Source organism: Curcuma longa, chromosome 16 (genome assembly GCF_044706935.1).
Source record: "Curcuma longa cultivar G26 ecotype Majalengka, Jawa Barat chromosome 16, ITB_CL_G26_1.1, whole genome shotgun sequence".
Lineage (NCBI taxonomy): Eukaryota > Viridiplantae > Streptophyta > Magnoliopsida > Zingiberales > Zingiberaceae > Curcuma > Curcuma longa.
Window position 1 is genome coordinate 11,773,136 of NC_133876.1, and position 15,814 is coordinate 11,788,949.

Sequence of the window (15,814 nt, forward strand, 5' to 3'; positions counted from 1 at the left end):
ATTTAATCTTTTCTGTTGGGAGATGCAATGCGTTGATTGTTTTTTCTTGAATTGTAAGTTGACCCTGTTGAAAGTTTACATATCACAAGCCTGATCAAGTTTCCTTCAGGCATTTTGTGAAACTATCAAACGAATTATTCTATAAATTTTTCTTCCCTGTTGCTTGTTGATGAATGTCTTTTTCATTTTTCTAAAGAAGAATTATGAAAAGTTTCTAGTGATTAGGTATATTTGCATCCTTTTTGTTACATTCATATTCGTGCATGAGCTTTGATATACAATACCACAAAGTTTAAAATCATTATTAGTGGGGTATCAAATCTTGACTGGAATAAGATATACCAGTTGTGTTGGTGTGGATTCTGTTGTCAATGTCTGTACTGAGCCCTAAAAGTAGATGGAGTAGGAAAAAGACAAGAATGGACCAAGAGAAATCTGTCAAGTCCTCACCCTAATGGTAGAAAAGAGGGAGAAATGTTGGAGAGGAAGAAGGCTTGTGCTGCCACTGGAAAAGGTCGTGTACAATATAGCAGGCTACCTCATGCGCTGTTGTCACTGCTTTCGACACATAAAAACCAGAATAATTCTTCTCCTGTCTCATGTGCACCTTGGTCACCGTGTTGTGTTGAGGAGATGCTAGTGTTTGAGGAGATGGTCTTTGACTTGCTTGTTTTGAAGGAGCAGAGAGGCACTCAAAAAGATGCCACTGTCATGGTGTTCCATGTGTCTATTGACAAATGAAATGAGATGTTTCAGTAGATATGTTGGTCAGAATTATTTGTGTTATAATAACACAGGTCCCACATATAGGATGGGTATTGGGTAGGAAGAAACAGAAGGACTAAAACATATATTTTAAGACTTGTATAAATATATACATATTAGTGTGTTTAGCAAGCTTACAAGCATCGCACAGTTATATTTCCTCTCTACAATTCCAAACAAGTAAGGAATCTAATATCTAAAAGAGGCATGTCCCAGTCCTTCATGTGCTCTTAAAGTTTTGCTTGGAAATACATAATGTCTCAACTCTCAATCACTGTTCTGGTCTTCATTCCTCAGAGACACACTAAGTGAGAAAGAAAGTGGCTTTGTCTTGTAAAGTCATTTGTCAATTCATTAGGGGACAAATTATTGTTCAAATTAGTAAACACAACACGTAATATAGTTTTAGTATGAACAAATGCAACATATGCCTCCTTTTTCATAAATTAGAGAAAAGCGACTTTACCTTTTAAGTTATTTATCCATGCACTAACGGACAAATGATTGTTCAAAAAACCAAAAAAAAAAAAAAGGCACGCACAAGATAGAATAGAGTGTTACTAAGAACAAGTGCAATGAATGTCCCTTTTTATGTGAATTGGAGAAATTATGTTGTTGACAATTCATTCTTTATTCCTACTGGACGTTGGCACCTAAAATTAACTTAGGGTTGCATCTCCAGTCGAATAATTTTTAGCCTGGAAATCTATAATCCAAGTAAGAGAAAAAGTAGAGGTAAACACTTGTGGTTGTGTAAATGACTAGTCAAAACTAGAAGAGTATTAGAGGGAAAGATGGAACTGAGGATTTGTGGATCATACATGTCCAACTGTCACCACAGATTTCTCAAGGTAGAAAAGTAGTTAGTGAAGTTCGTACTATTGTGCTAGAATAGGATTAATGAATTCAATAAGCTAAACTTGACCAATAAGTTCCTTGACCCACTGAGATAACCTGGGATCTCCCAGTGACTGGCCCCCACTTCACCAGAATAATATCCATATCAAGCGTGTGTCTGTGTGAACAAAAGTCACTGTCTTAGCCACACCAAGTAGATGAACTAATTTGAAGAGTCGACTAGTTTATCATCACTTATCATTGTAACAGTTTGATGGAATATAATCTATCTAGTGAAATTGATGCATGCCTATCTTCTTCGAGGGGTAATGATCTTTGCTTGTTATAGAGAGATGATGGCTTCTGTGAGGGAGCTGCAGGCGACTCCAACCTCAAGTGCTATCTATGACCGCCTTGATGGTAGTATTGTGCTTGCTGTCATTCCACTACTACTGACATCAACAGCAATCTGACTTGATCTTCCAATGCCTATAGCACAAACACTCCATGATTGCAAGCAACATGTTGCCTATGTACTGTGCATGAGCAATCTTGCAAGGACAACATCCTTAAACAAGGATCAACTATACTATGTGGAGGATTGTCGACATTATGAGTCAGTAGCACAATGGGTATAAATTTCTGATACCAACTGGAATTGGGGAGAGTTAATTGGGGTCTCACAGTTGCATTTTCCCTAATAATTTACATTGTGGTCTCCGTGTATGCACAATATTACATTTTACTTCTACATTAGTACAGTATATATCATACTTCGTTCAAGATACTTGCATCATGATGGTTTAGAGCTTCTGCTAAATGTCATCTGTTCTGATCACATTAAGCCTTCAACTGTTTAATTGTGTATAATTCTATATTTTATTGTTAATGTGATTGTGTTATCATAAACTTGTTAACACCTAATAAAAACTTTTTTTCCCCGAGTTCTCCCATGCTTATTGTTTTTCTTTTCTTTCTTGTATTTTCAGACTGCAAAGACCAAGGTGATTAATAGTTGCCTTAATCCTGTTTGGAACGAAGAGCTAACGTTCCATGTAAAAGAGCATCTAGGTGTAATGAGAATGGTAAGTTCATCGAATAGGATTCAAATGATTTACTAAAATTATCATGCCCTTTGGTTTCACAGTGACTTTTGTTTGTAAAGAAACATACTTAAGTTTTATCTCCATAATCGAAAGAATTTAGGCAACCTACTATGGTTTTTGAAGGAAGAATCTAATTTCTATGACTGTTCATGTCGTGAGGGGCAACTTAACTATCCCATACCTTGAATTATAAGCTTCCCTACATGTTTATAGTATCTCATATGTTCGTAGGGTTCTAGGTATGAAATCGATAATAATCACTTTGATTTGTAAAGATCTTACAACCAGATGGAATTAGTCCATGTCTAATGGAAACTATTACTTCTATGCCCATTAAAGTACTACTTACCTAACATACATGTGCATATAGAAATACATGATCCATATCTTACAAAAGCCACAATTCATTTCCATGTTGTCTCAGGAAGTATTTGATCGGGACACATTCAAGTTTGATGACAAAATGGGGCACGCCTTCCTTGATCTTCAGCCCCTTGCCTCTGCTTCAAAGCTCAAACAAGCTCTGCAGCTCACTACTGCTGGTGAGACAAAGCTGAGGAGACTAACTCCAGACAGGGACAACTGCCTCTTGGCTGATAGCTTTATCACATACACGAATGGCGAAATTGTGCTGGAAGCTGGTCTGAGGCTTAGTGATGTGGAGTCTGGTGAGTTATATATCACAGTTAAATGGATCGATCACCCAATTGCTTCAGACCATCGAAAAGAGAGGTAATTAAATTTTCCTGCCTGGCTTTGTTGTGAAATGGAAACAATAACTTGTAAATATTCCAAAATGTTGTCAATTACTATACCTATCAAAATCTTAGTTTGTTGTCCTCGGGTGATTGAGTTAGTTAGTACGGAATAAACTTGCTGAAGATCTTAGTTTGTCCTTCTACCTCTATAGGTACTTGTTACACCGAATATCGACTTTTATAGGCAACTTGCTAAGAAAGATTGTTAGGGTAGCTTGATTGAGCAATCAACAGTAGACAAGCTGTGAATCATGACCAAGTAGATAGTGTGAGCTAGATGAGTCGGATAAAAGATTATTTTTTTTATAGATTCTTAATAGCATTTATATGTGCCAACTAAATGATGGTTGTATATTTCAATATTTTTTTTAGCCTCCGGGGTATGACTGAGTTGGTTAGTATGAGACAGACTTGTTAAAGTGGATAAGGGTCGAATCTCGGTGAAGTCGAGGTAATGTCCTTCTCTGTAATAGCCAATTGTAGTTTTCTGATTTACCTCTTCATAAATGATTGTGGAATCGATCGTGTGTGAGACTATTGAAGTGGTGGATTTTATTTTTTTGTTGAAATATACTTTAATATTTACCAATCCTTCCAAAAGTCCATAGCCCTGCTTGTTATTCCATTCAAGAAGATTACAACATTACAAGTATGAAAAACACCAGGCATGATCCATGGTCCATGAGAAACCCTAGCTAGCAAGCTTCAGTGAGTCAAGCAAGGGACAGCAGGCGTGACTTGATTCTTTGCAGATCCATGGGCATCGATGCAGTAAGACTGCACCCGTTGTCCCTGATTTGCAGACCACAAATTAACATTGTCCATGGCGATGCCGGTGCAGGGCACGCTTTGGCTGCAGTTCAGAGCAATTGCTACGTTACTCGTTGAGCTTCCTGTCACATCGATATATTTCACATCGCTCACTTCGACTGCTGTTGCCTGTAGAGCATTAGCATCGTCAACGATCGACTTACCCTTGCCCTTTCAGGAAAGAAATTTAAAGTGAAAAAAGAAATCATAAGGAGAGGAATGAGAAAAAAAATTCAAGAAAACATGGGAAAAAAATATAACCCCAAGCTGCGGCTGCACGAGGCGACCTCGTGCGGGGTGGCCGATTGCGACTGCTCAAGGTGACCTCACGAGGTTGCTGTCAAGGTGACCTTGTGGAGTTGTAAATAATTTACGTGAGTTAAAAATTTTATCAATTTATTTTAGTGGGCTTATGATAAGCTTGGGTTGATCTGCGAATTAGAAAATTTTATTTTTTTTTCAAAATTTAAAATTAAAATAAAAAATTTAATGAACTAGTAGTTTTGATTTGTTTAAATCGTAATTCAAATTTAAAAATTTCAATTCAACCTATTTAAATGGTAATTCAAATATTAAAATTTTAATATTTTATATATTTTTTGATAGACATATAGGTTGGCCCGTCTAATTCGTAACTTATCAAGTTGGTAGGTCAACCCACTCTGTCTCGATATATGACATGTTTTTGATGGGTTGATCCGTTTGACAGCTTTATGTATAATTAAGAATTAGGTCAAAGTGCCTTATCTCAAGTGATAAACATGGAGACGTGTGCTGTCTGAGGTTCCGAGTTCGAATCCTCTTAGCAACATGTATTTGTTGACTGAGGTGCTGTTGCGATTCGAGTCATCTTAGCAACATGTATTTGTTGGCTGGGATGTTGTTTCGGACAGTAGGCTCTTATCAACATAGTGGTACCGTACTTCCAAAAAATTCTTTAGGAGATTTTTTGATATGGGGCCGTTTCAATGGTGAAGCCGATCACTATAAAAAGTTTACCCACTACAGTTTTGTCCCCGGGGCATAACTAAGTTGGTTACGACGCAGCAGAGTTACAGAAGAGGACAAGGGTTCGAATCCTGGCGAAGTCAAGCAATATCCTCCTGCGTCGTGACCAATGGCAGTTTCTCAATTTATCTCCTCACAAATGGTTGTGAGACCGTCCTCATAGATGGTCGTAAGACCGACCGTATGGGGCCGCTAAGGTGGCGAATTCCACCTTTTATAGAAAAGAATTAGGAGAAAGAAAATATCCACGGATGGATTATCCATCTATCTACCTATTAGAAGAATGAAAAACAATTCAAATTTTTTTTTTATACAATTTCTAAATCTGTCCGAACAAGGCCGTAGTTATCCTTTTTACCTGAGATCCGCAGCTGCTGTGAGGGCAGTAGTACTGATCTATAATTATGGGGTAATGCACTTCATTCATGGTAATATTCACAAATGATATGTTCCTCGCAAACCCAGACCCTCCCTGCAAAGTTCAAAATGTCAAGCAAGCAAGGTAGAACCAATATTGTACGAATATCATCTATTTCTTTCCGAGTGTGTATAAATTGTACTTCGGAGAGATAGAATTGTCGCTTGCCTGCCATGTCTTGATCCTAACTCCATTGGTCGTTTGGGACATGGTGCAGTTGTAAACGTAGATGTCTGTTGCTGTCGCCATGGTCCCAGCCATGCCCAAGCTCCCAATACTACAAGTAAACAAGCAATGACTAATCTTAGGGCCGGTGTCGCGAGCTCGCGGCCAGGCCGGGCAGTATTGACTACTAAGCAAGTACCTTATTCCATGGCCAGGACCACAATTTACATTGCTGACAGAAACATCCTCAGCACCATCACTCATCGACACACAATCATCTCCTGTGCCGATTACCGAGTCTCTGATCTTGATACGGCGGCTTTGTTGGATGTGGATGCCGTCGGTGTTAGGGCTGTCGCCGGGGGAGGAGATGGTGATCCCTCCGATGTCGACATCCTCGCTTTGCCCCACGGCTATATGCATCATGGGGCTGTCGAACAGCTTCAGCCCCCATATCTGTACATAGGTGCAACTCAGCAGCTCCAGAATCTGCATCATCACAATTACTTCATTAACAATCTCCACACTTAGATTTCTCTTTAGTAAAAAATGAAATCCACCGTCCCAGCGGTCTCACACGATCACTAATTTAGATCTCTTAATCAACTCACATGGGCAGCTGCAAATGGACATTGCTGCAACACAAATTAAGTCGATCAAAAACATTCAGTTAGTGTCAAGACATACATAATTAACTTACGACATAGATAGATAGATAGAAAGGTTTACATTTTGTTCTTTGCACGACCACCAGTTTGTTCCTTGGCCATCGAGCTTGCCGGAGCCGTAGATGCTTAGGCCGGTGATTCGAATGAAAAGAAGCCAGCTATTGACATTTTCTTTCCATATTTCATTTGTTCGTTTAAGGTTTCCATCGACCTTTTGGCACAAGAATAACATGTCAGTCTTCCTCAAACATATACCATACGATATGATATGATACTATACATGTATACCTAAGGACGGATCCATGAACTAGAGTTAAGGAAGACTCCTTTTTTTTTTATTATACAGTAAAAGATTTCGTTTCGAAAGAATTAATATAAATTTTTCAATCTCGAAACTTCATTCGTTACTTAAAGTGGGGTTTGGAGTACTCATGAACTTAAAGTGGGGTTTGGAGTACTCATGAAAAGGAACAAATGAAAATGAAATGGGTTTGAATTTGCCCAATTGAGATGTCTTAAATATATTACAAATGGAAAGGAAAAGGATAGATATAGAGGTCACTATTTTATTATACAACTTGTGCTTTAGAAAAATATAGATAGGTTCGAATTCAATTTACAAAATAAAATGGCAAAAAAAAACATTGGCATCTAAGATATTTTTGCTTTGGTGGATCTCTTCTCTTTTAATAAATGTTTGGAGGTATGAACTAAGTAAAAAACTTATGTAGATAATATAAAAAAAATTTGCATCAAACTTTGAATGTGGAAAAGTGGATTTTAATAGATTAAATAATAAATTTACATATATAAAATTTATTTAAATATATGTGATGATATCATAAGGAATAGAGTCCAATGATGTAGAAGGATATATACTACCTAACAACATAAGACTTGATATCGTGTGTTGCATACCTTTACGTGAATGGCATTGTTGCAGGGCCCTTGGAAAACAATACGATCCAACAAAAATGTCTTCCATGCCGGGATGAGCAAGGTGGAGGGTCTTGTGCTGTGGAGACAAATTGCACTCCATGCATTTACAAACGCCTGAAAAAGAAGCAATTAAGAATTTAAGATACAAAAAATATATGAATCATAGATATATATATCTTTGTCTTTGGGACATAGCTGAATTGATTACGATAGAACAGACTTACAGAAGATGAATATATATATCTTTTAATTACGCACTTGAGTGTCATTTGTGTTGCCATCTCCTATGGCTCCAAAGTCTAAGACGTTGTATGTTGGCTCATCAGCCAAAATCTCAGCAGCGCAGGAAGCAATAAGAACGATCACAAAGAGACTGATAATAATACCCTGAATCAAAATCAAAACACAATAGAAAAATATATTAAAAAACCTTGTTTTTAATTAAAAGAAAAGAATAATAAAAATGGAGATAGTTTAGCTTTTTTTCTTACTTGTCTAGCCATTGTTAACTGTGATTCTTGAACTATGAAGTTATATATAGAACAAGGTTTGGAAAGAGTTAAAAAATTGGAGATTTATTAGACAATTTAAAATAAAAAAACAAAGGAAAGTATGGCAATAATTAGTTTTTTCATGGAATTACGTAATATATAATAATAAACAATTAATCACGTGGCAATTATTAAACTTGCTGTAGAAAATTAGCATAAGAAATCAAATAATTAATACCTTTAATTAATGGGACTTGAGCATAAACAAAATAAAACGGTATATATTAAATTATTTAAATAAAACCAAAATAATGTTTATACAATCCTATTTTGATTTAATATAATTATAGCAGGTTCGATTAGATGAAAGTTGTCGTGTTAAAAATTATTTTTTTTTAAAAAATTATTAAAGCTAATTTTGGAATAATATAAATGTATTCATTTAGTTATAGCCAATTCAGTCAAAACATGTCTTTATTATTTTTTAACCGTTAATACTTAATATGTTCCTAATTGGTCGAACCAATCGGTTCATCATGAAAATAAAATTTCAACAATTCTTTACAACATTATTTTAAGTATTAACATCATCCTAGATAGTGTGATGGTGTCCTTTTTGCTCGCTTCAGCTCCTCCTCTTCACAAAGCTAGATCGTCTCCCAAATAGTTAAGATCCATCTAATTGCCTAAGAGGTAACATGAGTTAGCTAGAGCTTGATCGGCTTTACCAGTGTGACTACTCTGACATTCAAGTAAATCATCGGTAGAAGAAATTTAGTATTTGTTAAAGCAAGAAGAAGAAAAAGAGTAGGAAAAAAAGAACCAGAAATGAGATAAGCTTTATGTGAGAAAGAGTCACCTCTACTTATAAGAAGAAAATTATACCCGTAACCTCTCTTCTCTAATATTTATATAGTCGTTAAGACGGCATCTCCACCTCATACCCCGCACTTGCCATTCTCCTCTCACAAGAGTCATCAGGATACTAGATTTAACAACCATTAAGCGCCTCTCCATTCACCAAGAACCACGTATTCATTGGAAGGAAATTAGGAAATCAGATCTGACATTTACTACATGCTTTCCCATTCATCAAGTGTCAAGGTATAATATCTTGGCCTTGAAGCCAAGTAGTCTGTTGAAGCCCTTATTTAAATACTAAGGTCAGGTACTTGGTGGAAATCTATAATTGAGCATTGAGGCCGAGTGTGCGTTTGAAGTCAATATCTAAGCACTAAGGTCCAGTGCTCGGTGGAAGTTTATATTTAAGCATTGAGACCAGATGCTTGGTTGAAGTCTAAAACTGATCATTGAAGCTGATCGAGCACTGGATTGAAGTCTATAATTAAGCATGGAAGTCAGGTGCTCGATTGAAATTAATAATTGAGCATTGAAGCGAGGTGCTCGATTGAAGCCTATACCTGATGAAGTAGATAACTATTGAATCCGTTGATTATGCAAGAATACTGGAATCAATTTTCTAAACTCTGTTGATTTGATAGATTACCAAGAGATGCGCAACCAAACTCGACATTAGAGAAGAAATAGCACGGTCAAAAATATTATTGATAAAAAATTAAAAATATTAAATCAACTAAATAATGATTTAAATATACTCAAAATTCTAACAAGACAAAAATATTCTCAAAATTCTGACTTAAGAAAATATTAAAAAGACTAAAATTGCTCTTCTATTTTCCATCATTCTTCTCAAAGTAAAGACAATTCACACTCAAATTGTTGGTCACATGATCACATCATCATGTGTTACCAAAAGTGTCAGACGGTAGTTCAGGAGAAAGATCTTCTAAAATTAACTCGGCAAAATCTACTAACAGTTGTTGGACTTTGAGAATCCTAGTCGATCCGCCAATGAGCACGATATCGTGGACGCTATTCTTATCCATCTTTGCGTCCCTCAAGCACTTCCTTTCCAATACTTCATCCATTATAATTTGTACATTGCTAAGATCCTGTCCTGCATAAAAGTATTAACAACAAGCTCAACAAACTCACCACTTTCAAATTTGGATTCTCCATTTTCTACCTACGAAGCTTTAGTTGTTCCCGAAGAACCACATTCTCAATAACATTGTCATCCTCTTTGCTACTTGATCCACAAATAGATTACACAATCTGTCGATCTTTCTAAATCGCTACTTCATATCACGATCAGAAGAGTAGTTGATGTGTTGTTGTCTTCTCAGCGACATGATATCGTAAGATCAACTTGACTCTAATATCAACTGATATATGCAATGAATAACTATTGAATTTGTTGATTTGTGCACAAATATCATAATCAATTTTCTAAACCATGTTGATTCAATACAATACCAAGAGAAAGACAATCAAACTTGATGCTTGAAATAAACGACATTACTGCAAATATTATTGATAAAAAAAATTAAAACCCTAAAACTAACTAAATAATAATTTAAATAGACTCAAAATTCTAACATTGTAAAGATAAAAATACCCTCAAAATTCTAACTCATCAAAAAAATACCATCAAAATTCTAACTCATCAAAAATACTAAAAAGACTAAAACTTCTCTTCTGTTCCCACATCAATAACTGAGTAATGAAATCAGATGCTCGGTTGAAATCTATAATTAATTAAGCATTGAGATTAAATTCTCGGTTGAAATCTATATATAATTGAGTATGGATGCCGAATGCTCTATTGAAATCAATAACTGAGCATTAATGAGGCCGGATGCTCAATTGAATTAAGCTTATAACTGAACATTCAAGTACATTAGAGCGAGGTGCTTGAGGAATAATCCGGATACCATAACATAGTAAGAACATAACTTTATTATTATTTTTTATTGCTTGAATAGGGTCCTTCATAGCCTGTTTGGTTATTCCATTGAAGAATTAATTCTGAAAGAAACATGCTGAAGATTACAACTGATGAGCACGTACACTTCTCCCAGCTTGAGCGAAGGGTTAGACCAGGCACCATCCATGGTCAGTAAGAAACCCTAGCTAGCTAGCTAGCAAGTTTTCACTGGGTCAAGCAAGGGACAGCAGGCGTGACTTGATTCCTGGCAAATCCATCGGCACTGATGCAGTGAGACCGCACCTCTTCTCCTACATTTGCAGGCCACAGATTAACACTGTCCATGACGATGCCACTGCAAGGCACACTTTGGCTGCAATTCAGAGCGACTGCTACTTCCCTCGATGAGCTTCCTGTCACTCCAATGTACTTCACATCACTCACTTCTACTGCTGATTCCTGTACAGCATTAACATCAATATAATCGTACGTGAATGAGATATCATTTCAGTAAAGGTGGAATCCGCCATTCTAATAGTTTCACACGATCGGTATCGATCGTATGTGAATGAGATATCATAATTATTAGTTAATTGGAATTATTTGTAACTTAGTTTTCCTTTTCTTTTTCTACGTACCTGTGCATCGCAGACTCTGTTAGGGCAGTAGTACTGATCTATAATAATGGGGTAACGAACGTCATTCATGGTAATATTCACAAACGATATGTTCCTCGCGAAGCCAGAAGCTCCCTGCAAAGTTCAAAAAAAAAGATCTTCATCTGTCACTGTAAATTAGTTAAGAGGGTAAGACAGTCTGATATACGAAACCCTCGTATATATCTGTGTGTCGACGATTTAAACCCGTGACCTTAATGTCAATGATAACAATTTTACATCAAGGCCTCCTTTTAACTATAATAATTAATTATAAATTAGTTAATTAAGAGGGTCTTATAATAATAAATTTTATTATCTTTATAAAAAAAAATATATAGAACATATATAGTTTTAATATTTGATATAAATGAGTTTAAATTTTGATATTTTAGACGGTCTAGCAATTCGATTAATTTATGTCTTTTGATATAATTAATTATATTCTACTCTGAGATGTGATGAGAAGAAAACGAGACTATCAACTTCCCTTTTGGGCCTTGAAGAAGGATGATCGAGACTACCGACAAGAAAGATTATCAACCCGTAGCCTCCTGATAGGATTGGCATGGTTAGATTGCAGCACTATGGTTCATTTGAATCGGATCGTCAAAACTCTAGATTTGATCTTTTATTTGTTTAAAATTTTTAGATTTAAATTTCTTTTCTAAAAATTAATTTAGATTTTATCTTTTTAATTTTTTTAATTTTTTCTTTTTAAATGTGAGTTTAGATTTTATCTTTTTAGAATTTTAAGTCCGTTTAAGATTTTTAAGATTTCGAGTCCATTAAAAAAAAAATTCTATTAGATTTTATCTTTCTTTTACAAGTTAGAGTTTTGGGTGTATATAAACATCTTTATGTGTTAATATTTAGGAGATGAAGTTTTTGGTTTAATAATATTTTTGACAGTATCGTTTATTTCTCATCTCTTGTTATTCTTCCGAATCAACAGAATTTAAAAAATTACTTCCAGAGTTTGCAGTCAAATTAACAAATTTAATATTACCCACAGGATAATTACTGTCCCGTCCGACGTCAGAATGCCACTAAAAATATACTATAAATACTTTTATATGTCCTTAAAGAGATTTGTATTTTAGTAGTTATAGTGAGCTAATAAAATATAGTGCAATGATAAAATACTCGATAAAAAAAAAAATCAAAGCATCTTGTACCTGCCATGTCTTTATCCTGACTCCATTGGTTGTTTGGGTCAAGGTGCAGTTGGAGACATGGATGTTTGATGCTATTGCCCGAGACCCCATTTTGCCCAAGCTCCCAATGCTACAATTAAGCATGAAATTAATGACTTCAAGGTTAATTAATTGTATGCTTAATTTGAAATTAACACACTTACTTAATGGAGATTAACTTTACTAAGTAAGTAATTAAGTATATATACCTTATTCCATGGCCAGGGCCACATGTTACATTACTAATAGAAATGTCCTCAGCACCTTCGCTCAATGACACACAGTCATCTCCCGTGCCAATTATGGAGTTTCTGATGCTAACATATCGACTTCCCTGGACGTGGATGCCGTCAGTGTTGGGGCTCTCGTCGGGGGCGACGATGGTGATGCCGGTGATATCGACTCGCTCGCTCTTCGACACCGATATGTGCATCATGGTGCTGTTGATCAACCTAAGCCCCCAAATCTGTGCATCGGTGCAACTCAACATATGTAGACTCTGCAAGCAAATATATAAACTAATTCATTAGCAATTTCCACACTTAAGTTCTTAATAGGGTCGGGTGTAAACGAGCCAAATTGCTCGCAAGCTATTCGAGTTATTTCCGAACCGAGTTCGAACTAAATCCGTTTAACTTTAAAACGAATCATTTTTGAACCGAACTCAAGCCGTTCGCGAACTATTTAATTTCATTATGAGCCGAGTTTGAGCTTAAGAATTAAAGCTTGAATCAAACTTGAACCAAACTCAAGCTTAAGAAAAATGAACCGAGCTCAACCTCAGGCCTTTTACTGTTCGATTTGGCTCGATTCGATTACACCTCTAAGTTCTTTACCAATGTGTTTCAGTACTCGACTTACATTGGGAGCATCATGTGGACATTGCTGCAACAACAACAATTAAGTCAATCAAAAGAATACAGTTAGCGTCGAGAAATATATATAACTTCCGACATAGATAGATAGATAGATAGATATAAAGTTTTACATTTTCCTCTTTGCATGACCACCAGTTTGTCCCTTGCCCGTCGAGCTCGCCGGATCCGGAGATGATTATGCCGTTGATTCGAATGAAAAGAAGCCAGCTGAAATAACCTTCTTGCCATATTTCATTTGTCCGTTTAAGGTTTCCATCAAGCTTTGGCACAAGAATAACATATATATCAGTATTTCTCAAACATATACAATATGTATGTATTTATGTATGTATGTATGTATGTATGTATGTATACCGCTACGGAAATGAAGTTGTTGCAAGGTCCTTCGAAATCGACACGCGACAACAAAAATGTCTTCCCTGCCGGAATGATCAAGGTGGATCGTGCCGTGCTGTTGTGACAAGCTGCACTCCATGCTTTCACAAACGCCTGAAGCAGCATCCAGTAAAGGAGGAAGAAGAAGTAGTAGTTACGGCTTTAAAATAGAAATAAAATATCAGTGACTCTTTATAAATTTTTTTAATAATTTAAATATTCAACTCTTCAAATCAAATATTTATTAGGTACCAAAGTATCATTTGTGTTGCCATCTCCTGTGGCTCCGAAGTCCAAGACGTTGTAAGACTCATCAGCCAAAACCTCATGATCAGCAAGAAGAAGGAGAACAAAGAGACTGATGATAAGGCTCTGAATCAAAATCAAAACACAAGAAAAATCATAAAGAAAAGAATAATAAAAAATGGAGATACATTAGTTTTCTTACTTGTCCAGCCATTGTTGAGTACTGTGATTATTCTTGAACTATGATCAGTTATATATATAGATGAAGTATTAATGTTTGGAAAGAGTTAAAGATTGGAGATTTATTTGGATCTTTGCATTTCTATTTGGTACAGATCTAATTAGTTGTTTTATGAGATAATCTAAAATAAAAACAAAGGAAAGCATGATACAATTAATTCTTCATTAATGAATTGAGTTAAGAATGCATTTCAAGCAATTACGTTGCAATTATTGAAACTGTATATACTAAATTGTTTGAATATATAAATTTATGTCAGGTTCAGAAATACAACAAGAATAGTTTTTGTGTAATTTTATTTTGATTTAATTTTAATTATAGCAGGTTCGATTAGATGAAAGTTGTCTGCATTGATGTAATTGATAATTAATGTATTCGTTTAGTTATAGCAAATTCAGTCACAGCATGTCTTTATTGTTTTTTTAATGATTAATATGTTTCTAATTTGATTATTCGAATATTCTTGAATAAATTTGGTATTCAATTTCATAAATAAAACCGCGAATAAGTTTGGTATTTAATTTTATAAAATTCATTTATATTCATTCAATAGTAATTAAGTAAAATCACTGAACAATTTATAAAATAAAATTTTAAATTTAAATTTATTTCATAACATAAAATTTATAAATATTTGTAATGTAATTTTGTTTTATAATAGGTTAAAAATAAAAAAAATAATATAGCTTTTATGAATTAGATAAATATTTAAATAAGAACAACAATATTGCATGCAATTGGGCTTGATAAAAAGCTAGAGAGATCGATAATAATTTTAATAAATAAATTTAAATAAGTTTGATAAATAAATAAGTAAGTTTGAATACAATTAAGCCATAACTTAAGTTATAATTATAATTTAGTTGAGTGCTAGTATAGCATCTATTATATAATTCTTAAAAATTAAATCACAGGTACTAAATAATCATATTTACTTAACTAAAATTAATTAAATGATAAAATATTATATATATAGTAAAAATAATTCTTTTTGTTTTTCTATATTTTAATAAAAATATATGTGAAATAAGGAAGAGATGGAGAAAGATGGATTCGTCTTTTTATGTGGGAAACTCCAAACCAGGTCTTGTTCCTTTGCCTACTTCCATTGGCAGCTCTCATCTGCAGCTTGTGAGCTGCACTGATCAGAGATGGAGAAAGCCATGGGACCAGAAGACTTCAGCCGGAGACTCGAGATATATTAGAGATGGAGTTAAAACTTAAAAGTGACATGGAAATTAAGGAAAGAGATGGAGAAAGATGGATTCGTCTTTTTGTGTGAGAAACTTCAAATCAGTCGTGTTCATTTGCCTACCTTCATCAGCACCTCTCTTGCAACTAGTAACAGCTCTCTTGCAACTAGGGCCGTAAACGAGTCAAGCCGACTCAAATATTTTAGTGTTCAAATTTATTTGATAAGATAATTAGATCAAATCAAGACGAGTCTAAAATGAACCAAATCATTGAAA

At 35.0% G+C, this 15,814-nt stretch overlaps 2 protein-coding genes across 2 annotated transcripts; one reads left to right on the forward strand and one right to left on the reverse strand.

Annotated features, from left to right (window-relative positions):
• Window positions 1–1,958: 1,958 nt before the first annotated feature.
• On the forward strand, window positions 1,959–3,566 carry LOC141847077 (protein C2-DOMAIN ABA-RELATED 11-like). Its single transcript, XM_074735060.1, has 4 exons — window positions 1,959–2,022; window positions 2,098–2,234; window positions 2,592–2,687; window positions 3,133–3,566. Exons 1-4 carry the CDS (start codon window positions 1,959–1,961, stop codon window positions 3,442–3,444), a joined length of 609 nt encoding a protein of 202 aa, XP_074591161.1. The 3' UTR covers window positions 3,445–3,566.
• A 605-nt stretch (window positions 3,567–4,171) lies between these two features.
• Window positions 4,172–7,977, reverse strand: LOC141847078 (putative polygalacturonase At3g15720). Its single transcript, XM_074735061.1, has 9 exons — window positions 7,966–7,977; window positions 7,733–7,861; window positions 7,454–7,588; window positions 6,597–6,746; window positions 6,479–6,502; window positions 6,067–6,356; window positions 5,871–5,979; window positions 5,643–5,756; window positions 4,172–4,447 (listed from the first exon to the last, which is right to left on the reverse strand). Exons 1-9 carry the CDS (start codon window positions 7,975–7,977, stop codon window positions 4,172–4,174), a joined length of 1,239 nt encoding a protein of 412 aa, XP_074591162.1.
• Between the last annotated feature and the right edge of the window lie 7,837 nt (window positions 7,978–15,814).

What these genes read in the sequence shown, in the direction of transcription:
- LOC141847077 (XM_074735060.1), top strand. Translation starts at nt 1,959, where the DNA reads ATGGCTTCTGTGAGGGAGCTGCAGGCGACTCCAACCTCAAGTGCTATC. An exon ending in ATGAGTCAGTAGCACAATGG is followed by an intron (nt 2,235 to 2,591) that starts GTATAAATTTCT and finishes TTGTATTTTCAG; the next exon opens with ACTGCAAAGACCAAGGTGAT. An exon ending in ATCTAGGTGTAATGAGAATG is followed by an intron (nt 2,688 to 3,132) that starts GTAAGTTCATCG and finishes ATGTTGTCTCAG; the next exon opens with GAAGTATTTGATCGGGACAC.
- LOC141847078 (XM_074735061.1), bottom strand. An exon ending in GCAACACAAATGACACTCAA is followed by an intron (nt 7,589 to 7,732) that starts GTGCGTAATTAA and finishes CTTCTTTTTCAG; the next exon opens with GCGTTTGTAAATGCATGGAG. An exon ending in GGTCCTGGCCATGGAATAAG is followed by an intron (nt 5,980 to 6,066) that starts GTACTTGCTTAG and finishes GTTTACTTGTAG; the next exon opens with TATTGGGAGCTTGGGCATGG.